Source organism: Osmerus eperlanus, chromosome 1, assembly GCF_963692335.1.
Source record: "Osmerus eperlanus chromosome 1, fOsmEpe2.1, whole genome shotgun sequence".
NCBI lineage: Eukaryota > Metazoa > Chordata > Actinopteri > Osmeriformes > Osmeridae > Osmerus > Osmerus eperlanus.
Window position 1 is genome coordinate 8,739,259 of NC_085018.1, and position 27,864 is coordinate 8,767,122.

The 27,864-nt window shown below is 42.0% G+C and overlaps 1 protein-coding gene across 4 annotated transcripts; it reads left to right on the forward strand.

Moving 5' to 3' along the window:
- The first annotated feature begins 35 nt into the window (after positions 1–35).
- On the forward strand, positions 36–26,011 carry ptpra (protein tyrosine phosphatase receptor type A). Of its 4 annotated transcripts, none has more exons than XM_062457446.1 (23): positions 36–402; positions 9,460–9,506; positions 9,771–9,852; positions 10,277–10,717; positions 11,020–11,034; positions 12,621–12,723; positions 13,730–13,803; positions 14,356–14,492; positions 14,904–14,994; positions 15,604–15,680; positions 15,778–15,814; positions 15,932–16,029; positions 16,314–16,433; positions 16,790–16,956; positions 17,204–17,339; positions 17,733–17,894; positions 18,064–18,157; positions 18,464–18,540; positions 18,783–18,917; positions 19,733–19,858; positions 20,469–20,620; positions 21,597–21,732; positions 22,982–26,011. In XM_062457446.1, exons 2-23 carry the CDS (start codon positions 9,486–9,488, stop codon positions 23,054–23,056), a joined length of 2,556 nt encoding a protein of 851 aa, XP_062313430.1. In that variant the 5' UTR covers positions 36–402; positions 9,460–9,485; the 3' UTR covers positions 23,057–26,011. The 4 variants fall into 4 exon arrangements, with proteins under 4 accessions (XP_062313430.1, XP_062313445.1, XP_062313439.1 ...); XM_062457461.1 differs by having other exon boundaries at positions 17,733–17,882; XM_062457455.1 differs by lacking the exon at positions 11,020–11,034 and having other exon boundaries at positions 10,277–10,732.
- The last annotated feature ends 1,853 nt before the right edge of the window (positions 26,012–27,864 follow it).

Sequence of the window (27,864 nt, forward strand, 5' to 3'; positions counted from 1 at the left end):
GGGACATGCCAGGTCTGGGAATTTGCTGCTTCCCATTCCTCCTGCTGCAGACACACAACATGGCGGACTAGAAGAGGCAGACGACACGCCCGGATACAGTGAATAAACGGTGGGATTTACGTCCCCATCTGCCTTAAGGAAGACTGAGAGACACCACTTTCTTGGGACAACTTTTGGGGAATTTAAGGAATTTTGAAGAAACGTTCTAGACACCTGTTTACATACTGGCTCGCAAGCTCTTACCTTCCCAGTTTGGCTGTGTGTGTACCAGATAATTCCTATCACCCAGGCCCCCCACACCAAACACGCTCTTGCTTCCTGGGGTGTGGAGACTGGGGCCGGGGTTAAAACGTGGAAAAGGGAAAACATTATATTACTTTTGTAAGCGAAACTGGAGTCCCGGTGAGTATATTTATTCTGTGATTAGTTGTCACTTGTTATAATGTTGCGTGTTTTCTCTTGGTAAACCCCATGTCGCCCAAGCACTTTCTCGTCCCGCATGTTTTTGCAAAGCCGTGGCGATTATTGTAGAAGATGAAATAATTATGTTGAGGATTACATAACTGTCATAAAATAACTTCCCATAATGTCTGTAGCGACCCGAACAAAATAGAAGTAGCTTGGAGGCAGGGAGGGATAATTTGGGGAGGGGGGAGGGGGGGGGGTCTGGCGAGAAAGGGGGCGAGGGAACTGTGCCACAGCATATCTTTATCAGAGGTCAGCCCGGTAGTGTGTTCTGTGAACGCATTCATCGCAACAATGTAAAGCGAAAAAACTAAAGGGGTCCAGTGCGTTCTAACCCAACTGAAAACTACATATTGATCAACGCTTTGTTGCTACACGTTTCGAAAGGGTGGGGTTGGTGGGGAGTGCGGGTTTGCGTGGGACTCTAGCCCCGGAATTAGGTCGTCTGAAACAACCCATGCCCCATCAAATCACAACAGATGTCTTCTCCTTCAAGCACGTTCAGTACATAATCATTACACCCTTTCACATATTCTCTCATGCTCTTTGGCTTTCTCCGGGTATTACTTGTTCTGACTGGAAAGCAATAATCAGTCTAGCCAATATCGAACTTTTGATCTGAATCTTACCTAATCAGGACCTATGTGGATCTCAACAGGTTTATGTAATTATTGATAGATCTGTTTGTGTTGACTTTAAGAGAAGCAAGAAACATTTGCTAATTTAGTTGTTGGTTGCTATGTTTAAACTTCAGTGTAGTCAGTGGCTTTGATATTTAATTTCATTATCCTAAACTGTTAACCGTTAACTACTGCTTTCTATTCAATAGTAGGCCTAGACACTCGCCTAGACTTTGTGAGAGAGAGGGAGAGAGGGAGAGAGTCAAGAATCAAACTCTTCAACACTGCAAGAAGAGCTAAGCATCTTACTGAACATTGAATCATTGTTAAACTCTACCGGGAGGTGGTATGATGCAAAGGTAAACCACCTAAATGGAAAACAATAGTCCCCTGTTTTCAGTAGAGTTTCCGAAAGTGGCACTTTCTAATAATAGGCCTAAGTTGTTCTTCTTCAGAGCATCACAGTTTCTGCATCAAAGCTTTTGAGTAAAGTGCACTCTGATACCCTTTCTCTTTCCCTTGGGGATACATTCAAACTTCAACAAAATGAAGGAACACAAACACACATAAACCTATTTGCTGTGTAGACCATAAGAATGCAAAACTATAGCGTATTGACTGTAACATCCTCTTGTCTAAATCAAAAAAATCAAAAAAAGTTTTAGTCAAAGGAAAGATTGTCACAAAGACAAATTTCTGCAAATGTGGGGAAGGTCATGAATTAAAGGGCTTGTAAAGAAACCATGCATGTATGGCGAAGGCTAGCATATCATATCTAAAGCGAGCTGTGCTGCGTCTGTTTCCGCCTGGAGCTTGACTTGTCATGTCTGGAGCGCTTCAGTGAACTGTTACAATGGTCTCCAACTCACTTAGCTATGTCTGTGCTGCTCCTGAATCCCGTTTCCCCCCCACTGAGCTCGGTATGTCATGTCTGAGCTACCCGAGTGCACAGCTGAGACTGCTTCTATCTGACAATGACTCACCAGATCTAGACTGGCCAAGCTTCTTGGCAGGCCTGCTCTGACCTTGACTTTTCATGCCTGGACTTGTCACTGCTCCTCCCAAAAAACTCTGTCAAGACACCTCAAGACATCCATTGCAACAGCTGGAGTTTGGTGTCAACAAGAAACATTATGCTGTTCGCTCACCATGGCCTCCTTGCGTATATTTGAATGGGTTGTATAGTAAGGTCTGTAGTTTAACTCACACTATTGCAGTAGCAATGAATATGGTAGGCAAAGTGATTTGGGGAAAATAACCTTAATGTCACATAGCCTAATAGAGAACCAAGATGAAGCTAGACCCATTTCCTTTAAATTCTAAGTAAATCCTTTTAAACCAGTGACTGGATGTAATGCGGTTAGGATTGTTTCTGGTGAGCAACCAGCTTTTCATGAAGGGAAAGAGATTTGATATTTTATCTGTGTGGTAGGTTTCCTATCTCCCTTCTGGTATTAGCCTATTTTCCAACCTTAGATGATAGAATGTGCCCATGTTTGGGTCTGTGGGTGCGTTAAACTTAAGTTGAAATGTCTTATGGGTACCCCAAATTGCCACGGCTTTTAAGCTGTTTGTGTGGTGGAGAATTGGGCATTGCCGGGTTGGGAGGGTGTGTTTCCAAAAAAGAAAGTATGATCCTGGTGTGTTTGTGCTGCATTTGCGAATCAACCAATCGGCATCAGATGAGGAACTGCTGGCAGCTACGGGCGTGGTTGAAATTAGCCTGTGATGGATGGGGATAGTTCATCCAATCGGCTGCAAGGATTTTCTGGAAGTGCCTACCCTTTTCCAAACTGTTTCCCAGATGGATATGTGTAACAAACCATCGAGCAAGTCAGGTTGGCTGTACTTAGCTTGCATCTAGCAATGAGTAATCCCCCTACTTCATATTTAAAAAGTGGGAACATGTTTATTATAAAAAATAACTTAATGGGTGAGATCAATGTATTTCAGTTGTGTTGTTTCTGTCTTTTCCCATCATGCCTGACTAATAAGCTACAGTCAGTCAACTGAATGGATCAAGGTACTTGATCTAATTATACAAGCCTAGATAGAATCTTATTTTTTCCTTTCACTTCCCACCAAAGATGCAGGCTCATGTCCAGGCTAGCTTGTGAGCAATTTCAACACAATTCAGCCAATCCGTAGGGTTCAGGGGTGTTTGCTAGTCACTTGATCTCATGGAATTCTCAGGGAGAAACTGCAAAATTAACAGTATCTATGATTTTAGAATGCTCATTGACCGAATGTCTGATGCAGAATTTAGGCTAGATTGTCTCTGCTCTTAACTGCTATCTTATTTTCAAGCCTGCCACTAGCTGTCTGCCTTTCATTTGCTTCAGACCTAAATTGTCTCATTAGACCTATAAATAGGCTCCAAGTGTTTCATATTGTCATTTGGTGCCTCTCATGTACTTGAAAGAGTACCAAGATAGTTCTAGGACAGCCTAAACCTGACTGAGACACTTGGACTTCAGCAATGATAGGAGTTGGTTGTTCTTGTGTCTTTTCCATCCATTACTTCAGATGTTGAGGATATGTGGCCAGGCTCTGTTGTACAATGCCCATAAGAGCAAAGCCAGAGTTCGTTTTATCCATGGAACATCCTTGTATCAAGCCTCTAGTGACCTCTCAACCCCACCTTAGATTAGTCTACATACACTGATGGCACATGGTGTAGAGTAGAGCTGTGCAATATGGCTGAAATACCATACAATGATTATTTCAATGGATATTGCCATTTTAATTGCAGTCATGATTTGGTTTGTACCATTTCAATGTATCTAGCACACATTCCGTTTTGTTTGTCAGTCTATACAATTGTAAATAATTTTGTATTTTAGAGTGGTATCTTGGTATTAGAAGGAAATTACAAAGATGTACCTTGTTTTGGAAAAAAGGTAGCTTGATTTGCTCAATTCAGATGTAGTAAGAAGCGACAAAAACAAATTATCATTAACAGGTGTAATCATTTGATCATTGATTCTGTGTCAATTACATGAACCCAAATTGTTGCATTTTGCTGATTAAGCAAAAAGAAAATTGGCTCAAATCCCAATTTCAGCATGAATATGATTAATTATACAGCCCCATGTAGCCTACGCCAGCACAACAGTCCCTACAAATACGTTTTGATTTCTGATGGGCTAGGTTTGGGTCTCTTGTTGTATACAGGAAGATGATGGAACAAGTGAAGATACAGGCACTTTGGAAGTTCCTCTTGTGCAATTGTTGAGTAGGACTACAGTGATATGCCGGACGGCATATGTGTGCTTTCTAGTTTGCCAGTAAGGGACCCAGCAATCCAAACTATGTTTGAATGACTAGAGAAGTGAGTGTGGGTTTTTAAGCAAGCCCATGGCGGCCCCACCGCCACACTCCGGGTCAGAGCGGCTTTTGGGCAAGGCCACTGTTAGTGTTGCCACATCCTCTAACTCCGTATGATGTGGGCTGACCGTAAAGGCCCCTTGCACGCTCTGTGAGAAAACCCCACAACAAAGCAGGGCACAGACTACACAGCTTGCCTGACTCACTCAAGTTCACTCCCAGAGACAGAAAAATGTCTTGGGCCATAAAAGCCTGGCATGTTTTGACCACCAGGAGCTGTCCACACATGCAGCTGACAGACAGGGAGACATGCTATGCATGTTTACCCACGGTGCCAATCCTGGATCCCTCCCTCACTTTTCATAAGCTTACATGGTTATGAATGAGGCTTAAGTTAACACAAACCACACTAGGAAGAGTAGTAGCCCCTGAAAAGGAAAGTCCAATGGATTGTGGTCAATGTATGTGGCATTGAGGAGGTATAATCTGTGGTCTGTTTTCGGGGGAAGAGCCCTCGTGGCCCTGGTGAAGGCCTATTACAGCCTGTGATGAAGAGAGTAATTCAAAGTATGGCTTTCACACAAGACCCACCCAAGGGCACAGTCAGTAGAGTATTAATATGCCATGAATGGAGGACAGACAGACCGCCATTATCTCTCAATGGGGCAGTGTGCCCTGGAGTCAGCAAGGCAGACTCCCCCCACGACTCCCCCTCTCGATACAGTTGCTGAATCATCCCCCCCCCCCCCCCCCAGACTCCCAGTACTTTCTTGTGTTGGTTTTGTCAAAGCATCAAGGCCATTGAGCTTCTTCTAATCAATGAGGTTCCAGGCACACTAATGTTGTTAGTCTAAACCTACCCACCACAGACAAGATGAGTAGGCTGGTGATGGAACACACTATCTAGCTCCCTGTGACTTCCTGTAATATGGTATGGTTCCGCTGGCATTATGTTTGTAATACTAAGGGACTAGATTCTTTCAAAGTTCTGTAGCACAGTGTAGCAAATCCATCCTATGAAGGCAGTATGTTACAGTTCTTTGTAAAGTGAGCATAGTAATGTGATTCAGTACCATGATGCTACTGGGACTGCTAAAAGATTAACAAAATTGAAGTAAGGAAGTTCTGCATGCTGTATAGTTTAAGTTTGGCATGGAGATGGACTTGGCAGATACACCTCCACATGTCCTCCTTGATACTGGCCAGCTTTAAGTGGATACAGTTCAGATGCTATGTGAGCATGAGTCCTGTGTCCACTCTGAAATGTCACACTAATTAGGCCAACACTTGACCACAGGCAGAGTAACAATGTATTCATTAGTCACGCCGGATTCAACACGCACAACATATGTATGAGTATGAGGGCCTACGCAAAGTCAATGGAACCGGATTACAGCATTGACACTGAATGGGTCAGCTTGTAGACTGAACGGGTTGCCTGTTTTGTGTAAAAATAGGGTTTTAGATTGGTCTCTGCCAAAGGGATATCCTTGGCACGTTTCGAAGGTCCAAATTGGTTGGATTCATTCATTCGTTCTTGTAAGGATGTGCAGCATAGAGTTCTATTTGTTGTTTTTTTTTGCATAGGACCTTCTTGCTGTGCTGCTACAGAGTGTCTTTGTTGTAAGTTATAATATCGCTTAATTGGTGTAGGTTATTTAATTGGGTGTGGTGGGATAGTTTTGGCACTTGAACTGGGCACATCCTGGAAGGAAAGGAGCAGAGAGGCTTGATAACCATCAGTCTATGGTAGGTACATTTCAGATGTCTGGTTTGGTACATACCAACCCAACAGTCTAAATAAGCATACAGGTGATCGACAGTTTTCTCACTGGATCTATGGTTGGATAGTCGTCTATGATGAATATTTCATAATAAAGGTTTTTGCCAGATGGGTTGTCCAACTACTCTCTTTGGTGTATTTGTCTCCCAAGATGGCTCCTTTTGATTTGTAATTAGTGTTTTTTTTTGTACTCAAGCAGATTTCACCTTGCCACCTCGTCCTATTGTATCCTGCTGCCTAGCCCTCATAAAACAACCTTACATTTGGGCGACATCTTTCTAGAATTGTTTTTGGTAGGGGTTTCTGGAAGTGTATGACATAAACTATCATACAGAACCAGGACATTTGTCTAAAGATGGGTACAGATATAGTAGCCTGGGTACCAGACAATTGCGAGCTCATATTTATTTGCTCTGGCAGATAGGTCTGGCCACCCTCCTAGTCCAACAGATTTTGCTCTGGCATGAAAAGTGACATCACAACTGTTTATCTAGAATGGGACGGGTTTGATACAATGACAATACAGAAGAGCGCCGATGAAGCATCTTTGTAAGCAACCAAGATTACTTTTTGTTGCTCTGATTGGTTGTTTCTATCCAATTGCATCCCAGAGGCATTTTGGTCTGTGCCCATTAAGAACACTTAATGGAAATCAAAAAATGGAACTGAGAGGTTCCAGATGAATACGCATTAGCGAATTGGTCTGATGATGCCAGGTGAGGCATACAGCATTTATTCTACAGTGTGCATGATTTTGATAACCCAGGTAAGCAATATTAAGCACTGGGGAGCCTCAACTGTGCATTGTTTTCTGGAAACATTCTGAAGAACTGTAACTAACCTAAAGGTCCAAGGGGATAACATGGAGATCGTGTTTGTGTTTGATTTGTAATTGTCAGTACAGAACCAGATTAAGATCTAGCAGTAAGACAGGAACTTGCAGCATGTTCTAATTCCTTTGTCCCTTCTAGAAGGAGAATATCTTGATTGGCCATGGCTGTCAACAAAGCTTTCGTAACAGGAAACCATTTTTAAGCAAGAGGGGGAGAACTTCTCTCGCAGCATCCACTGCTCATGGCAAAGAGCATATGTCTGGCAACCAGGAAAATCTTTTTCATGAGAAGATGTGATTTGTAGAACTCAGTGCCTAGATCTAGTGGCCCATCACCATCCCGCAGTATTCAAATAAATCACTAGTAAATTAACCTGCTTGATGTTTATTCAATATTTATTACGTGATCCGTTCCATATTGTCAAATGATATATGTGGGAGTGCATAAGGCCAACCTACATACCCCATTTACAAATACACTTTCTTTCACCTATTTATGCTATTTTGAGTGTCATTGGAGGGGGGTGGGAGAAGGGGGCACATCACTCCAGAGGATGTAGGAACAGGACAGCACTTGTGCTTAGTGTAGTATGCTTGAGCTAGGAACACTTAACATCACACACACACAGAAAAGGTTAGGGTGTGCTCAGAGGGTAGAAACGCGTTCAACTTGGTCTCAAAAGACAGACGCACCCTGACCTACTGATCGAGCTGCTGACTTCCGTTTGAAAAGCATTCCTGTCAGCGCTCGCACTCTGGGATGTCACACTGCTAGACCCCATGCAGAGCGACAGCTAATCTATAATGTGACAATGAGTCATGCAATAAAAAAGGTCGTTCAGAAATGCTCTGAATGACACAAAACTGATTTCACATTGGCAAAATCACGATTGAAACTAAGTTAAAGCTAAATTGGGCAACATTTTGTACAATTTGTAGACTGGTACCTTTTGTACCAAACTTTGGGGTCGCTAACTCCCTATTCATTATTGATGTAATGGCTACCGGCTATTATGTTATTGGTTTTAATGGGGTTTGGTCCTCTTGTGGTTGGATGAGAATTTAGGCGTTGCATTGAAAGGGGTCAAAGATCAGGAGGTTGCCCCTTTTTTGTACAAGTTTTGAGTTTTTGGGTGGCTACCAGCTGTACTGGGCTAGACGACAAGGGCAGGAAAGGGCGAGCTCTCTGTTTTATGAGTTTCCTGGAGTCTGAATCAGCAGAAGAGATAGAGGCTGGAATCATCCCTGAAAATAACTTTGTCACGATGGAGCATTATAGTTCTGTTACCATGGCAGTTCTGGATTGCAATCTTTCTTGTGTCTCATTTCAAGGAGGTGGAACACAATTTGGAAGTAAGGAATGACATTAGGCACCAAATTTGATTGGATACCACAAAGATTGGCTGTGCTCTGGTTAGTCGTTTTGGTGTGGCCTTGTGCTTAAAGTGGTCTTAGATGTAACCTAATCAGGCATACATCGTTTGGTGACCCTGTTCAAAAACATTTATATTTATTGTATGTATCTTATTATATAACCACAAGCACTAAACTGGCACAGTATTTGTTTTCAGCACCTAATTTTGCAAATCCCCTCATGTAATCCATTGCTGTGAAATCCAGCAATTCTGTGTCTAACGTTACAGTGCCCTCGCTTCTGGGCTGCAGATTTTATAAAGAGAGCCAGAAGGTTTGGATTATCTCAGGGCCAGGACCACCAGATTAAGCCCGGAATTATCACAGCTCTGTCAGTGAGACAGCATCAAGGGACAGGGTAGGGTTTACACCAAAGGCTGACAGTCAGTCAACCCATCCTGCCATGCTCTTTATCTATCCTCTTGGCCCTCAACTCATTCAAGCTCATTTCAATAATGCTATTAGTTAGAAGCAAGGTCCAATTCTAATCCAGTCAATTCATAAAGTCAAGTATGACACTATTCCATTACAGTGTAAATCTGTGTAAACTGAATGAGGAATTTGAAAAGGACCGAGGAGTTCACTTGACATTGTAATTTAGATTCATGTTTCTGAAAATGCCTCTTTTCCCAGCATAGCTGGCTCTCCAGTCTTCCTCATAACCCAAGATGGAATACATACACAAGGCCTTTTTCCTTGGTGTCCCAGAATAATGTCTATCATTTATTATTCATATTGTTACAGAGCACCACCTGTATACAAGAGATATGCATTGCTGTGAGGAGAGTTGCTGGGATTTTGCAGTGCCCAAGAGATTTTGCTCTGTTGTCTTTTTTTGTGTGCAGACTTGTATTCTAGAATTTTGCTTTGACGTGTGTTTTGTAACAACAAAACCTTATTTCAAATAATGAATACTTGGGAAACTTGAGGAATGAATTGATCGTGAGTTTGAATAAAGAGACAATATTAGAATCAACAAAAGCATACAAATAACAAATTGACATTTCTGTTTCTTCTAGGACCACACTGTGCGAATGAGTGATTGATGCCAATTTCGCACTTTAAGGTGAGAATAAACCTTAAAATGATCACATTCTCTTCAAATACCCATTGCCATATTCGTCTAAACATAGTAATACATTTAGCGAAAATAAATAAATAAAACTGGGCTTGCTTAAATTGAATGGGATTACTGTCCAGAATTGAGCAAGTGGGATTAAGATTAGAGATTAAAGAACTGGATTATAATCCAGACATAATCTTGATAACTTCATCTATGACTGGACAATATTCTGGTTGATTCTTATTAAAACTATGTTTGTTCGTGCAGGGCAGTATGGGTATGTGTCCCCTGCTCCTGCTGCTCAGTCTAGCCCTGGGGACCTCTGCCCAGGAACCTCCCTCCCCGACAGGTAAGACAGGGACACGTATCACAACAATATGGACTATGATGCTCTAAAAAGTAGGGAGCTGACATTTTATGTACAGCAGTTTCTTGCTAAAGTTGAGCAAAGTACACCTGTAAAAGATCTGAGAAAAGATCATCTATGAATTGGTACTGAACTTGAGTTTAACCTTTTCTATGAGGAGAGCATCAACTAAAATGCTTGTGATGTTGTGGAACTGTAATTTGACTTCCTAAAAGCATAATATGTAGGGCATGCTGTGTGATGTGATGTCAGTTATGGTTGCCGCTTGATGGTGGGGTTTCATGGAAATGCGACCCTAATTTTAGAAATCTAAAGAGAGCCAGAAGGACACCTTGCGTGAATGCTATAAGAGAAGGGATTTGGAATTCAAATGTTTTGTGTTTCTCCTTTACCATCTTTTTGTAAGGTCCAATCCATACTGCCAAACCCCCAAACCTTACTGCGGCCTCCCTCCTCAATGTTACGGTGCTAACGCCCCCTGTTGCACCAACCACGACAATTGCCACAGCATCAACAGTTGCAACCACAACGACCACCACAACAATCGCCACAACAACAAACAATGAGGCTGTATTAACAGGGGGTCCTGCTGCCACCCCCGTGCCTGCTCCCCATCTTCCCCCTGCCCCAACCAAAGACCCTCTGGCCCCCCCGACCACAGTGCAGTCCCCAGTCTCAACAACCGTCGTCCAGGATGGGGGAGGCGGAGCATACAACGCAACCAGGCCTTCTGGTCCGGAAGGCACAACGCTGTACACAGACATGGGTACAGATTTTTCCCTGGAGATGGAGACCTCCACTGAGACCACCGTTGAGCACACATCGGCCAACAGCAACAACATTCCAGGTGTGTGTGTGTGTGGTCGGTCACTCTACTGGGTCGATTAAATGAATGAAAAAGAAGAAGAATATTGAATGTCCATTGTCCACATCGCTACAAAACGTGGTGCCGTTTTTTCGAGCTTTTCTCGCAGGAAGCAGAGAGATTTGAATATGTAAACACGGTGCACGGTGCCTGCTTTTTGTGCCTGTGTACCTCTGAGTAATAGGATTAGCAAGCTGGGAAACACAATGCATGGGTTGTCTCTGATATGTTGCCATTTCTGTCGAGACTTGGTGAGAACGCTTTTCTTGTCTTTTCGTTCACAGGTGGCAACGAGACAGGTGAGACAGCCCTCAGTTGTGTGTAAACTAGTACAGTAATGACTGTCAGATGGAGGTAGGATGGACTGGATACAAAACACCTAAAGGTAGACTCAGGGAAATGTTATCATTCTGTACCCTGGAGGGACTTCCTTTGATACCAACAACATCATAGACTTAAGCTTAAAACTGGCTATTAACTACCCGATATATCCTCAATAGACCCTCACGCTTTCATCGTAAACACATAAGCGTCCCTGAAACCGCAAGTCTCTCAATTTTCAACCAACATATCATGCACCTTCAAAGCACACCACCGTGCATGTCTTTCCTTATATCGCCCCCGGAGAGATGCAACAGATGTCGTCAGCAATCAGAGCAGCTGCTATATGTCAGTTATATAAGACTGTCCCCAATGTGTTAGTTAGGGTTGTCTTCCTCCTCCCATCTATGGCTCCTCTGTTGCTAGGCATTAGCCGGCGACCAGTCTTCTGCCATGTCAGCCTCTCTGTCCACCATTGTGGGGGATGCGTTAGAATGTATACACTGTTCCACATAGAGTAAATCACTCTCTATCCAATGTTCTATGAAGGGGTGTTGCGATGCAGCTGAAGATTTTCTAAATGAATTGCTTGCATGCCAATCGGGGGTGGTAGATGTGATGAAACTATACTGGTCGACAGCAATTGAGTGGAGTATATTGAGTAATTCAGGTCTCATTTGTATTTGTTCATGTACTTTGTACTTATGTATTTTATTTATTAACGTTTCACTCCAGGGTTTATTGTTGCTTGGCTAGCTGCATCTTAATCTATATTTAATTCAACACGACATGTCACCACAGGCGTGTGTTGAACGTCAAATTATGCCCCTTTATATCAGAGGAAAAAAAACTTGACTGACGTTTGTTTTGTTCTTGGACCCTATTTGAAAGCTGTTAGAATTAATCTTTTCTCTTCCTCCCTTCCTCCCTCGTAAATCCCTGATCTAATGTCAATAGATTTGTAACAACTGTGTAGAAGAGACACTTGACTCATCTAATCACGTAAGATCAGATACTGCCTCTAGGAACAGAAGGATGGATTTATTTCTAGAATATTCAAACAGGGCTCACTTTACAGTGCATATGAAATGTATTGTGAGTAGGGTGAGGTCGAAAACAATATGCTTTTTAAGCATGTGCGTAGACTTGATATCCAATGTAATTATGCATGTCAGGAAAAATAACTCATGACTCTTCAGCATGTCTTGCATCAGATGCTGAAAAAATACGTATTTTTGTCAAATGTTCTATATGGTACAATTTTTTTTTGGGAATTGGCCCATAAGTTAAATAGTGATGTATCTTTTTAGTGATTACACAGGACAGAGTGTTCACCCTAGTGATGTAGTTCTTTATCTCTGTGAGCACATAACATATTAACAGAGACACCATGACATTAGACTTCTCATGACAATGGAAAAAGAACCCTCAAGTTGTCACCACTGTCACAGATTTACTTTGAGACCTGGCACATGTGCTTTTACTGTTCTTAAAAAAAAGTATTTCTCTCTCTCTCTTCCTATCTCTCCCTCTCTATCTCTCATACACACACTCTTTTTCTCAGAACAAGAGCCCCCCTCTGATGAAATGCCCATCATCGCTGTGATGGTGGCCCTCTCCTCCCTGCTTGTCATAGTCTTCATCATCATCATCCTTTACATGCTGAGGTCAGACTTATCACACATGCCAACACACACACAAAACCCTTCTGCCACACCGTACAAGAGATAGCCGGCAAACTCGAGTCATGTGGGTCTGTTAGTCAGAACAACAGAATGAGACACATCCCATTGACATCTGTGATTCGATCTAGCTGAATCCATATTGTAGAATTGTTTTTGCAACAGACTCAGTACACGCAATTCTGTTCATATGATGCAGACTGTCCGATTCAAGTGTTCTTTTAAGTCTTTCTTTTGGTTAAATAAGTAGTCAGAAAGATATAAATGTGATTTTTGTCGACGTAATTTTTTTTTTTCACTCTATAAAAAAATATTCTAACGCAATGTAGCTCGTGTGTAATATCATACAGGTGAAATAGCAGTAGTTTTGGTTGTCTCTATTTTGCGAACGAATTGTTCTTTGCGAATGAATTGCTAATTGGAGTGATACCACTCTTAATCTGGGATTAGGTCTTCCTTGCTAAACTGTCAGGTGTCGCCTAGCAGGGGGTTGTTCAGTCTCTAGTGCTGCTCAGCAGCTCACACCTACATGTGCTTCCTGTGTTGAGAAATTTACAACATGGCATCTTCTGCCAGTGTGCACTTGTGCAGCCTGGTCCTAAAGATGCCCTGCATGTTTTAGATGTGTCCCTGCTCCCACATGCCTGATTCCAATTAATGGATTGTTTTGAAGCTCAACAGAAGCCTGACAACAACCCATTCATTTGAATCATGTGTGTTGAAAGAGGGAAGCGTCAAAAAGTGCAGGGCAGGGGGTCCTTGAAGACCAGGGTTGCGAGAGGCTGCACTAGAGCACATCCCAATAAAATATGTTAACATGTGGTCACATATCTCAACACACACTCAATCAATTGGTTCCTTCAAGCTGGAGACCTGTGGGGATGGCCCAGGGTGCTGCAGTTACCATGGCAATGACTGATTGTGATTCTGGAGTGAGATTCCTGAAATATGTATTCATCCTAGTGTGTGTATGCTATGGGGTGATTGACAGGTTTAAGAAGTACAAGCAAGCGGGCAGCCATTCCAATTCCTTCAGGCTGACCAACGGCAGATCAGATGAAACAGGTAAAATCATGTCTATTGCTGTATTGCGTATGCCGTTATACTTGTGTGTGGCAAGCATACGTGGACGTCTATCATCTGATGTTGTATTCAGTCCACATCTGATGTGTACATTTGTGTACACACCTGGTTACATTTAAGTGGCCCAGGGTACGATTAGATGGACCTCACAATCTTGACCAATAACCTTGTCATCCACAAACTCCTGGGCCAATGTTGTTAGTGTATTGTTCATTGGAATGACTTAAGATCCTTCTGCGTCTAGCGCTCTGTGCCTCAGTGGGAGTGTAATGCTACAGTGACATCAGGTGTTCATGGTGTGGTATGACAGTAAATGTTGAGAGTTCGTGTGTTTTGGAATGTGGTTTTTACAATCCCTAATACATTTGTTTTTATATTTTACTGGGTTTTGGTAGGTGAATTTAATAATGCTGCTTAGATTTTTTTGCTTCACAACAGTATAGGTCTCACTTTTTTTCTCTCCTTTTTTCTACTCGGTATCTCCACCTATCTTCCCTCCTGTTTCTTTCCTCTCCTTCCTGCTTGCTGGCTCAGAGCTACAGAGTGTGCCGCTATTGGCCCGCTCTCCCAGTACAAACAGGAAGTATCCGCCCCTTCCTGTCGACAAGCTGGAGGAGGAGATGAATCGTCGCATGGCCGACGACAACAAGCTCTTCAGGGAGGAGTTCAATGTAAGCCCAAGTACACCTAGTCCCCCTGTTTTTGTTTTTTTCCACTCTCTCACCCGCTCTTCCACACAGACATACATTTATCAGATTTTTCTTTCTCATTCTCACACTCCCTCTCGCACTCATTCACACAAGCAGACACAAAAAAGTGTGAAGTCTTATCAAACATGCGCTCACTCACACACGCAGATGCTAACACAGTCGTTTGTAAACACATACACTCACAACCAAGTGATCTATGCATTTGCACCGATATTACATCAATGCATTTCCCACCTTGTATATCACCAGTACTTAAGAAATGCATGACGGAACACGCCGCAATACCAAACGCCGTCCATAGCGCTGAGCTGGTACAACCAGGCTTGTCCCTTCGTCTCCCCCTAACACGTCTCCCTCCATCTGTCTGTCCAGGCGCTGCCGGTGTGTCCCATCCAGGCTTCGTGCGACGCCGCCTCCAAAGAGGAGAACAAGGAGAAGAACCGCTACGTCAACATCTTGCCGTGTGAGTGACGAGGGGGAGAGAGGGGGGGAGGAGAGAGAGAGGTGGGGAGAAGGAGGAGAGAAAGAGGGAGGGGAAGAAAGAAAGATGGAGGAAGGGAGAAAGGGGGGGGAGAGAGGGATTAAGAAAGCGGTGGGGAGAAGGAGAGAAAGAGGGAGGGAAAGATGGAGGCAGGGAGAAAAGCGGGAGGGGAGAGAGAGGGGAAGGGAGAAGTAAAGGAAAAGGGGGAGCAGTAGCATGCCGTTATCACAATATCATACAATGTATCATAGACACTGTATCACAGACATAAAGGTTGTGTAATTGTGCAAGTGGAGACTGGCACTGTATTTTATGTTCAGTTCAAATTGCATTTTGTAGTGGAACTCTTCAAAAGGTCCACTCCCATGCCAGTAAAATTGCATTAGGGTAGTGTTCTTGTTTCTATGATGTAAATGATAGCTTTGTATCATCTTTCAAGGGGTAAGGATAGTTTGAATACTTAATGATGGTTTTGTTTTGAGACTCGGCATATGTCCGTCTTTCCTTTTGTTTCCGTTGTTTCTCTATTTCTGTCTCTGTCTCTCTATCTCTGTCTCTCTTTCTGTCTCTCTCTCTCTCTCTCTCTTCCAGATGACCACTCCAGAGTGCATCTCCTGTCTCTGGAAGGAGTCCCAGACTCCGACTTCATCAATGCTTCTTTTATCAATGTGAGTGTGTTATGAGAACACGGCCCAGATTACCGCATTTCAATCCAAAGTGGTGGATAATAGACTCATGCACATTCCCTCCTTTTTTTGTCTCCAGGGTTACCAGGAGAAGAATAAATTCATTGCTGCGCAAGGTAAGTACTGCACAGTTAGATCAGAGCGTTCACTTGTCTTTTTTCTAGTTATCTAGTCATTTGAATTCTTGCTGGTTGACAGCTATACATCAAGTTTTCTCTCTCTGTCTCCCTCAGGACCAAAGGAGGAGACGGTAAACGACTTCTGGAGAATGATTTGGGAGCAGAACACGGCAACCATCGTCATGGTGACCAATCTGAAGGAGAGAAAAGAGGTAGAGAACAGAGAAGGGCAAAGATGGAAGGCGTCGATGTGGTGCTAGATTTGACTGTGTGTGTGTGAAAGGTTATCCATGCTGGTGCCACTCAAAGGTTCTGAAGCAAAGAAAAAGAAAACAACGTGGTTAAAGCAAAACGACATGGAATGTCATAGTAGCTACTTTGGGGGTTTTATCCGACTATCCTTTCAAAACGAAATTCTATTCTATAACTCTCCCCTCTCTCTTCCTCTCCCCTCCTCACTCTCTCCCTCTATCCCGTTCCTCCCTCCGTCCCCCAGTGCAAGTGTGCCCAGTACTGGCCGGACCAGGGCTGCTGGACCTACGGTAACATCCGTGTGTCAGTGGAGGACATGATGGTGCTGGTGGACTATACCATCCGCAAGTTCTGCATCCAGCAGGTGACCCACTGTTCCTCCCTCCTTTTCTCAGTCTCTCCTTCCTTCCCTCTCTCTTACTCTTTCTCCATCTGACCCACTCCCTCACTCTGTTTTGTTCCCTCCCTCTGTCACTCTTTCCTTCCCTTTCTGCCTTTCTGCATCCAGCAGGTAACTCACTGTTCCTCCCTCCCTCTCTCTCTCCGTCCCTCTCTCTCTGCTTCTCTGACCCACTCCCTCGTTTCCCCCCCACGCTCTCCCTTTCATTCTCCCCCTCCTTCCCTCTCTCTCCTTGCCTCTTTCAAATTTCCTAACAAGGTTAACTTTGGTGTTGATTCTATATGTATAATCCATAGTCATTCCTGTCTCCCTCCCTCAAGGTGGGCGACGTGTCGGGTAAGAAGCCCCAGCGTCTGGTGACCCAGTTCCACTTCACCAGCTGGCCGGACTTTGGTGTGCCTTTCACACCCATAGGCATGCTCAAATTCCTCAAGAAGGTCAAGAACTGCAACCCGCAGTACGCTGGGCCCATAGTGGTGCATTGCAGGTGAGTGTGAACGTGTGTGTGTGTGTGTGTGTGAGGAAGAGGGAGAGAGGCAGAGATAGATAGAGATATACCTACATACACACACCTGCAGGAAGTTATATTGGGTTAGGGTTTCAGGTTAAATCTGTAGGGTGTGCTACCTACAGGGAATTATATTGGGTTAGGTTTACGTGTTACCTGCGGGGACTAACACAGGGTTTTGATACAGAGGCGTGTCTTTCCTCGCTCTTCTTATTCCCTGTGTCAGCGCGGGCGTGGGGAGGACGGGCACGTTTATAGTGATCGACGCCATGCTGGACATGATGAACACTGAGAGGAAGGTGGACGTGTTCGGCTTTGTCACCCGCATCCGGGCTCAGCGCTGCCAGATGGTGCAGACCGACGTGAGTGTGACTGAAAACGACCTTAACGAGTTCAATAACTATAGGCTGTACATGCGTTAGTTTTCATACTCAAAGTTTGTGCGAAGTTGCTCCTTCACGTCCTCTGGTCCTCCCTCTCTCCCTCCCATCTTGCCTCCTCCCATCGCTCTTTCTCCCTCTTCCCCTCTTTCTTATCCCTCCCTCTGTCCATCATTCATTCCCTCTCCCCATCTCTCCCTGAAATCCCCCTCTATCCTTCGCTCCCTCCCATCGCTCCCTTCCTTCCATCTTGCCTCCACCCTCCCTCCCATCGCTCTCTCTCCCTCTTCCCCTCTTCCTTATCTCTCTCTCTCCATGTCTCTTTGGAATCTCCCTCCCTCCATCCCTCCCTCCCATCTCCCTCCCTGTCAACAGATGCAGTACGTGTTCATCTTCCAGGCCATGCTGGAGCACTACCTGTATGGGGATACAGAGCTGGAGGTCACCTCCCTGGAGTCCCATCTGGCTAAGCTCTACGCCCCCTCACCAGGGGCCGGCTGTGGGGGGATGGAGGCAGAGTTTAAGGTGTGTGTGTATGTGAGTGTGTGTGGGTTTGTATGGGCGCGCGCATGTTTTCTATTTTTTTCTTTTTTTTTCTTTTCAAAGAAGAAATTACGAATCTATTACAATATTTTAAGTAGGCTGTATTGTTGCACGTTTCTAAATCTACTGATGAATCCCTCTTCCATTGTTTGACCCTGTGCAGAAACTGACCTCTATCAAGATCCAGAATGACAAGATGAGGACAGGAAACCTGCCTGCTAACATGAAGAAGAACAGAGTTCTCCAGATCATCCCATGTGAGTGGGGATAGTTACACGTGTGTGTATGGCCAGTTGTGGAATTCAGCCTGAACTCTTAATAAAAGTGTATTTCCAATTGGTCACTAAATGTACGAATGTATGTATGAATGTCATGGTTCTGTTTTGCAATTTATATTTTACAGGACCACATTTTCTATGCCATTGCAAATGTTTTATTTCCAAATGTATTATTATTCATGCACTGTGTTCATGTACTATAGATTTTTTTTGCAGTACTATGTTCCTCACAGGAAAGATTTTGTCTATTGTGTTCTTTAAATACATCTTCACTCTTGACTGTAGATGAGTTCAACAGAGTTATTATCCCAGTCAAGAGGGGTGAGGAGAACACAGATTATGTCAACGCTTCCTTTATCGATGTGAGTATGAAATACCTTTCATTTAATTGACTTTTTTTGCACTGCCATATTATTTCATGTCTACTTTTCTTCCCTGTTCTGTCTCCCTCTTACTTTCTATCTTCCCCTCTTTTTGGTTATCTTTTTTTCTATATACATACAGTACTCCTTTCTTTGACACTTTGTGTCAGTGCACAATAAAAACAAAAAAAAACAAAAAACATTGACTGGACTGTTTTGTGTGTATTTGTTTTGGACCCCAGGGCTACCGTCAGAAGGACTCGTACATGGCCTGCCAGGGTCCGCTGCAGCACACCATTGAAGACTTTTGGAGGATGATCTGGGAGTGGAGGAGCTGTTCCATAGTCATGCTGACCGAGCTGGAGGAGAGAGGCCAGGTACGGAGGGTGGAGAGGCCCGACAACGACAGAGGGAGAGGAGGATAGGAAAGGGGGAAGGTAGAGGGAGTGGGAGCAGGAGATGTATATTTACACTAACAGTAACAGTTAGTAACAAAGGTCCTAATTAAGTGGACTTTCCAGGACCGGGACTAAGTTGCAAAGTTGGACCAGCACATATTAAATACAATTTGAATGTAAATCACTATAAAACATTTCAGTACAGCTGTCACAAAATTGGAACAATATGATTCCCATAAAAATATAATTACATTTACATTACATTTACATTTAGTCATTTAGCAGACGCTCTTATCCAGAGCGACTTACAGTAAGTACAGGGACATTCCCCCGAGGCAAGTAGGGTGAAGTGCCTTTCCCAAGGACACAACGTCATTTGACACGGCCGGGAATCAAACTGGCAACCTTCGGATTACTAGCCCGATTCCCTCACCGCTCAGCCACCTGACTCCCTTACCTTTTATATATAAGATATACATATACAAACACCATATTTAAACTAGTGTTGGACAACCCTGTTATAAATTAAAGGACAATTCTATTCAGGATTAATCTGTAGCACACAACGCATTTGTTATACCATGTATGGTGAGATGAGAGAGGGATGAGAGACAAAAAGGATGGACTGAAGGGAAAACACAGAGAGAGGGATCAATTACTGATGGTTGTAAAAGAGGGATAAGAAAGCTCTATAGCTAGACAGGGAGGGTAATACTTCATCTCGGACCCAAGCATCTTACCATGTCTCTTTCTCTCTCCTTGCTCCCTCCTTCTGCCTCTCCATCTCTCCATAGGAGAAGTGCGCCCAGTACTGGCCCAGCGACGGTGTGGTGGTGTACGGCGACATCTCCATCGAGCTGAAGAGAGAGGAGGAGAGTGAGAGCTACACCGTCAGAGACCTGCTGGTCACCAACAACAGAGTAAGGATGGCCACCTTGGAGCCACTGTGCTACAAGCAGACATAGTTTACTAACATAGTTAGTTGTATGAACTATACTGTAGAAAATGACATTGGGAATTAAATGAATATACTTGTCTTCAATTATTCATTGTTTCCTTATTATTATATTAACCACATTTATTTAACAGATCTACATGCATATGTGGTGACTGTACATAAGTTAGTTATGCATAGTCGCTATATACGGCTCTAATCAGCTAGGATGTGATTACTTTTAAAATACTTTAAGACAAAATGTTAATGGTCACAACATAAACCTGTTATTTGGGTCAACTGAATCTGTTCCATTAAAATAAAATGACTTAAAACCAATTTCTTTCATTAATTCCCAGCCTTAAATTCTAGTAATCGTGTCGTAAGATTGTATTTTTAACCATTTCTGCTTGTAGTACCATAGTTGTGCTATAATTGAAGTTACCACAGTGATTTATAAGTGTGTTCTCATTCTCTTATCATTCCTCCCCACCCCTGAATCACCATTCATTATCTCTCTCTCTCTCACTCTCCTTCTCTGTCCATCTCACCTACCTCTCCCCTTCACCTATCTCCCCATCTGTGTCCGACTGCAGGAGAACAAGGCCAGAGCGGTACGGCTGTTCCATTTCCATGGCTGGCCTGAGGTGGGCATCCCCACCGACGGCAAAGGCATGATCAACATCATCGCTGCCGTGCAGAAACAGCAACAACAGTCAGGCAATCACCCCATCACAGTGCACTGCAGGTAAACAGAATTCTATAATAATGGATTCGTCCTCGCTATTTAGATCAATCAAGCTCAGCTACAGTAAGCTAATTTATGTAAACTAATTTATGAAATTGAATGTTTCAGCAGAGTATGGGATGTTATAGTTAGGCATGAATTCAAAAGCAACAATAATAGGGGGTCAGATGGGTGAGCAGTTAGGGAATATGGCTACCAATCAGAAGGTTGCCGGTTCGATTTCTGGCCGTGCAAAATGATGTTGTGTCCCTGGGCAAGGCACTTCACCCTACTTGCCTCGGGGGAATGTCCCTGTACTTACTGTAAGTCGCTCTGGATAAGAGCGTCTGCTAAATGACTAAATGAAAATGTAAATGTAATAATGGGGATTTCATGTGGGCATTATCCTCTAAAGCTGCAAGGTAACATTATAAATACATTTAAATATGAGAAACAGTGCTGCCAACTACCGTGCTTTCCTTCAGTTTAAGTTTGATTGACAGTGATTTTAGGAAGTAAGCTCAAAAGGAAGGAATATATAACCAGAAGAACTTCACAGAATGATTAAATGTCTCACTGCATTACAATCAACCTTGACGTCTTTGGTTGACAGTGAGAAAAGGTTAACTTTGCTATAATTAGAAGTTTTGGAGCAAGAATTAATCAAAAGGTTTGTTACCTGTTACTGGCTCCATTAAACCCATCTGTGGAGCTAGATCATGTGGCAGTTTGTAGCTTTCTGTAGGTACTAAATTGATGCCTGTGATTATGAAGCAACATTTATGTAATTCTGGGTGACATCTTGGCCAATATGCTCAATGCAAGTATTGGTCTGCATATGTGTAGTTGTACCTAATATTTCTGAGCACTAATCTGTGTATGTGTGTTTCTTCCTCTTTCTTCCTGTCTGTCTGTCTGTCTGTGTGTGTGTGTGTGTGTCTGTCTGTCTGTGTTTGTGTGTGTATGTCTGTTTGTGTCTGTGTCTGTCTCTTTTCAGTGCTGGGGCAGGGCGGACGGGGACCTTCTGTGCCCTCAGCACGGTCCTAGAGCGGGTGAAGGCAGAGGGCATCCTGGATGTGTTCCAGACAGTGAAGAGCCTGAGGCTGCAGAGGCCGCACATGGTGCAGACACTGGTAAGAGGCTGCTCACCAGCTTCACCTACAACATACACAACAAGGCGTATTTTCATTGGGATTATGAATGTTGAATCTTAAAAAGGCTGGTTGTTCAATTGACACATTTTCAGGATGCCAGTTTCAACTATTCATTTTAATTTTAAAACTGCTAAGTATAACATTTAGCATTTCAGACAAGGGACAAAAGCCTTTTAATAGCTTATATTAGGCCTATAACTGACTGCTGAAAGAATGTACCGTACTATGTAGTTAATTAAAGAGTGCATTGAAAAGAGTGCAAAAAGGCGGATGAACCCACTACAAAGGATCATCCTAGACACAAGCCTACTTAGCCTACTTCTTCAGTAGTTTGTTGACGGTCACTAAACATTTACATTGGCTAGGTGGCTGGCTGGTTGTAAATAAAGACCTATGGGTGCGGTGCTAAACCCCGGGTGAACGTGTAGTAAAGTCGGCAAGATGAAACAATGGCTGTCCAAATATCTGTTGAATATCAAACTAACTTTACCACGGTAATTTTTTCATCTTTCTTGGGCACTTTGTAATGCTTCCTCACTGTCGACAAGTTTGTTGCATTTATAAAGCGCGCGCGCCTCACTGCACCATATTTTCTATTTTATCGAGTCATTAAAAACGTAATTGTTCGGTACAATGTATTCAGCCTTTTCACTTGTTCGGTTTGACACCAAAAGTGCTTTTTTTATTATATATTCCGGGAATATATAGCGTAATTATAGCCTATATATTTTTTGTAATTCTTTAGGAGGTCGTTTTGGGGGGGGTGGGCCTTCCCTCCAAAACAATGGTAGGGGAAACATAAACCATCTCTGGTCACTGACTATAAATCTCTTACTCCCAACTTAGTGGACCACAATGTGTGCTATGTATATTTACATGTATGTAATTATTAACGTAACTAAATGTTATCAATATAATGGAAAAAATAAATACAATTGTATTGGATGCTTAAGGGTAGGATATACATTTTAAATTGAACAATGATTAACTAAAATATCCACAAATGACATCATTGGATAGAGAAGGACTCACCTAATCCACGAGAAAAAAGCTATTGCCAATTTCCAATAAACCTCAACTTGAAGTACCTACCTTTTAGGCACTGTGGTTTAGTGTACATTTTTGACGCAGTTGTTTTCAGTAACCGGTAGTTTAAAAAGTAACTTTTACGCACTGCAGTTTAAGTAGCAGGTTCTCATTTTCATCTTCCTCTTTTGAACCCCTTTAGGAGCAGTATGAATTTTGCTACAAAGTGGTCCAGGAGTATATCGATGCCTTTTCTGACTACGCCAACTTCAAGTAGGGACCAACAGGAGAATGGACACCCATATGCCGTCACAAACACGCACCCAACAGAGAGAAGCAAACAAACTTTTCACAGCCTAGATGAGTGGACGGACTGCACTGAGGAAAAGGGAAACAGAAGTGTTAGTTGCAACAACGGCAGTGCAGTCATCAAATATGAATATCAGAGATGCCTTCTTAAATATTTTGTAATATTGATCTTGTTAATACAGCCCTATTTGTTGCCCCCAACCTCAAAATGTATATATACTTACCCTTTCTTCTTTTTTTCTTTTTTTAAGCAGCTAAGTTCAACATTTTTAGGATGACATTTATAGTGTATTTTATTGGTATATATATAAATATAAATATATATGAACATCAACCTGACGCTATAATGGCCTATGTTGAAAATCAAGAGTCGGGAAAACGGTGTTGGGGCTTTCTTTGTGGTGTTGCTATTTGTATTTTTTTTTAATTATTATTATTTTGCAGTTGTGACAGACACATAAAAGGCTGTTGGGTTCACCAGTCAAGCTGTAGCAGGTCAAAGCTAGTTTGTGAGACTCAAAGTAAGCATTTACAGAGCCTATCACAACTCTTGTTCTCTTCCGTCTTATCACACACAAACACATACACGAACCACATGCTTTATCTGGGAGCCTAAATGCAGGGGCAGCCACAACAGCTCAGTGAATTGCCCCAAATCCCCTTTAGAGTCACAAGAAGTCAAGGTTCAACAAAGGTGGATCATGTGTTGTCTGGATCTTGTTGTTCCTTTCACACTGCACTCCTGACCTGATGACACAAGTGCACAAGCATACCGCCCTATCACCAACTCCTCTCAGGGCACAAACAATATATATATAAATAAATAAATAGGGAAATGTGAAATGTTCTATTCTTTTAAGACATGCTGATTTCTGCAGATAACTTTCTGTATGTTGCTTAGTGTAATAATGTCTGCTAAATGCCATAAGCTACGTTGTTACTATTGCTATTTCCGCCTTTGTGCCAAAGCCCATCCATTATCTTCCTGTTGCAGTTTTAGAATTAAACTGCAACAGGATTCTCTCAGCTAAGTCGTGAGTGAGTCTTAGATTATGGATGGATTTGCTTTGTGTTTAAGGACACTATAATTTCTGGTTATTTGCATAACCGGGCAGTAAAGCATTTTGGAAAATAATATAAATACTAAAGAATTGGTCAAATGCATTCTAATATCTTTCACAAAATTATCTTGAAACGTTGGTTTTGTTAAAACATTATGGTCCTGTACTGCAAAAGAGACTCATTCATGGATTCTCTTACATTAATCATTTGCACTCTAGATACATTGGTTTCAACATTTTCTTATCAGTTACTCCATTGTTGTTAAGGACCAATTATGATGTATTTTAAGTATTTTTCATATTTTAAATGAAAATTATAATACATGTTCACTCATCCCTTTTTTGGACTAGTATTTCATTTGACTGTATTTCCTTTTTGATTCTGTTGGTTGAAGTATAGTATCAAATAACCCATCTGCAGAACCCTTTCCCTTTTAGCTTCACCTTGTGTTTTGATCATCTGAATTACATTATTGACATCAGCAGGTCACCTTTACTGAAGAATGTTGTATTTCAATCCTGTCACTTTTGATATTGCTCAGACATTGAATACATTGTTACCTTTTGTTAATGAAGAGTGCCCTGAAATATTTTGCAGTGATTGTTTCTTTCAGAAAAGTCTTCTTGCAGCGTAAGGAAATCTTGGGTTAACCTGAAAGCATTCCTATGAGTCTTCGTAACATTTTAAGATGTGATTGTAATGAAAGGTAAAATTTCGGTTACACAGTTTAGGTAACCTCCATTCTATCTCGGTCAAGGCAGGATATGACTGGAAATTGTGTATTCTCCTGACGATTTCCTGTTAAGTAATTTAATATCTGTCTATTTTATCTGTTGACTGAGATGAAATTGAACTGACCCCTATCCTGGTCTGTTGGACCAGTCTACTGTTTCCAACCGGTCTGATTGTAAAATGATTGTAACTGACGATAGTTGGGGGTGGTGTCTCTGAGACATCTACATATTTGATGATATGAAGTAAGAGAAGTCGCGATCTGAGGTGGTCCAATTAGGTGAATAGTATTGTTTTAAGTTCCCAGTTCTCCATTTATCTCCATGTTTTAGTATTAACAGCTATATAAGAGCCATGAAACCCAGGTAAAGCTTTACCTGAGGCTAGTCAACACCATAAGGATTAGATACTCCATCTATGTTGTAGTGGATGGCTATGGTTTGTTCTGGATTTTCCACAGTGTTGTTAAAAGTAGAAGTACCAAATATCCAGCACTTGTGTATTTTTTTTTATCAAGAAAAAATAATAGATTTGATGATCGATTTGCGCCTTGCGTCAATTTGCACCAAAAAGAAGCCCTCAAAATAAGTAAGCCAATGAATATGTAACGCCAGACAAGTGTCTTGGCCTTAGAGAAATTAAGGGGCATTTCATTTAATTAAGTCTCAAGCTAGGTCTATTGCTCACCATTTTAATTAAACATGATCCACCTTAAAGGCCACACGTTTCAGTTCATCAGTTGAGCTGTTCTCATTTTGTCATCATTTCATGTTGGCACATCCTTCCAAAGCATCACGTGCTCATCAAGTGCCCATAGCTTACAGTTGATGACATTTTGTTTGGATTTGTTGTTTTCTTTAAATGGAGAACATCTAAGAACATTTGGTAAGCAGTGCTGTGTCTGTGGAGCAATGGGGAGTCTCAAGACAGTTGTTTGGATGTTTGTGTCAATCCTTTCTTCAATAATGTGGGTTTGTCAATGATTGTGTCTGTTTGGCAGATTGTTACCTTAGTTGTCTTTACTTTTGACCCCAGAGGAATGACACTGTGCCAACATCTAACCCCTGTTGATTCCAGGCTTCATGGTGGCAGAAAACAACAAAAAAGTGCCTCACGGTTTGTTTTTTTGGGAAAGAAGGAAGATTGTCAATCATTGGTAGCCTAATAGTCCTAGAGGTTCCATTCCCATTCATGCCAATGCAGGGTTCACTTTCAAATCAAAGTCCATTCCATAGATGGTTGTGTTCATCTTTCCTCCACTCCATCTCATTCCATTTCATTAGAAAGCCCTTGATTTATGTAGTCAAGTGTCATGTGACTCCTGTATTTTATCCACTGTTGGACCATACAGCCCTCTTTTATATAATGACAAATGAACCCTTAAAATCATTTCACCATTGTGTCATTGACCTATCATTACAAAGGGAAGCCTGGTGTGTCTGAGCCCTTGTTCCATGCTCCCACTGGTTGCCATTCAATTTAACCCAAGCTAAAGCCCCTAAGAGCATTTTGAATGTGTTGGGAGAGAAAGCTGTTTTGTGGTGGGGTTTCATAAAATTCAAGCTTATATGACGGTAAGCATATGTTTCCAGTTGAAAAGACAGTTCACCTCTAACCTGTTCCTCTTAACTTCCCTTTCTGTCCCACATTTTCTCCTCACTTTCCCCTGGAGATCTGTCATTGCCCAACTCTCATTTGTACATAATGTAAGGTTATTTATATTTCATTCCTGTCTGCTGCCTTGCTTTTCATTTTATTATCTCATTGTCTTTATTTTATTTTAAGAACATGTATATTGAAACTGTACTGGGACCATTTTGAAATGTACTAGATGTTTCCCTCTCTTTGGTCATTTTAAATTTGGTATTGTCTTAAGAAATTCCTATTTGACTTAACATCTGTTTATTTTCTCGTTTTGTTATTCAAAATTTGAATATATGTATATATATAATTATATATATATGTTAAAATTATATATAATTATATAATGCCAAATGGCCTTTCTAAGCAAGATACAGTTCAAACTTAATAAAGTGCTTGAGATTTTATAATTGTGTGTGTGTATATAGTTGGGGTAGCATTTACACGTGTAGTTTTCCTACATAATACGAATAGCAATATTGCAATATGCACATCAGGTTGCACACCATCTTAAGTCACCACAATGTACCACACGCAATACTAATTAAGGCTATTCTAAATTATGACTAATGGTAGTTTGTCTCATTACAGTTGAGCTCAGACGGGTCATGCACTCTTATTGGCTGTTTGTATGGACTGGTGTCAATCAGTGTTTGAACCCTACCCTCATTCAAATATTCATGATGCTTTTAAACTCAATTATAAAGTTGGAATTTTTGCGTAGAAATAGAGATTCAAAGCAACATGCATGTCCTCCTTTGCAACCTACAGTATTAATGTAGGCCTGTTTATTGTAATATCATTTTTAACTTAAAAACCTTCAAACCATGTTCCAGTGGTTGATTTGGTTGAAATGTATCATATCTAACTTAAATCTAATATTGCTGAAATATCTTGTTTGTCAATGCAGTTAAATCTTAAATCTAAAACTGAAAGATACCCAAATATAAAATAAAACTAAAATTATATTCCTGCATTTGAAACATTTGGTGTATTGAACAGTAATAGTAACAAAAGCTAAATCTATCTTTTAATCAGAAGATTGTGTGTGGTTTCCTGCATATGTGGGCTAATTTCATTCATTTTAGTGGTGGTTATCAAATAAGATTTGGCCAAGAGGGAAGCTTCTCTACGACGTTCCTTATTTCACCGCACAATCGCACTGCGCTCCAGGAAGAGCTATCTGGGCGTCTCTGGTGACTCATGCCCTCTCCATCATGGTAAACGTTCGCTTCCTCCAATCCCTTCACGCCAGCTGGAGGGTCACAGGGTCAGTCCTGGGAGATCAACTATGTCAACAAAAATCCGACACATCGTCAAACACTATCTGAAAAGGGCCTC

Excerpts from the sequence above, each read along its gene's own strand:
- ptpra (XM_062457455.1), top strand. The coding sequence starts at position 9,486 with ATGCCAATTTCGCACTTTAAG. Across the intron at positions 9,507-9,770 it reads TGCCAATTTCGCACTTTAAG|GGCAGTATGGGTATGTGTCC; the intron begins GTGAGAATAAAC and ends TTGTTCGTGCAG. Across the intron at positions 13,804-14,355 it reads CGGCAGATCAGATGAAACAG|AGCTACAGAGTGTGCCGCTA; the intron begins GTAAAATCATGT and ends TTGCTGGCTCAG.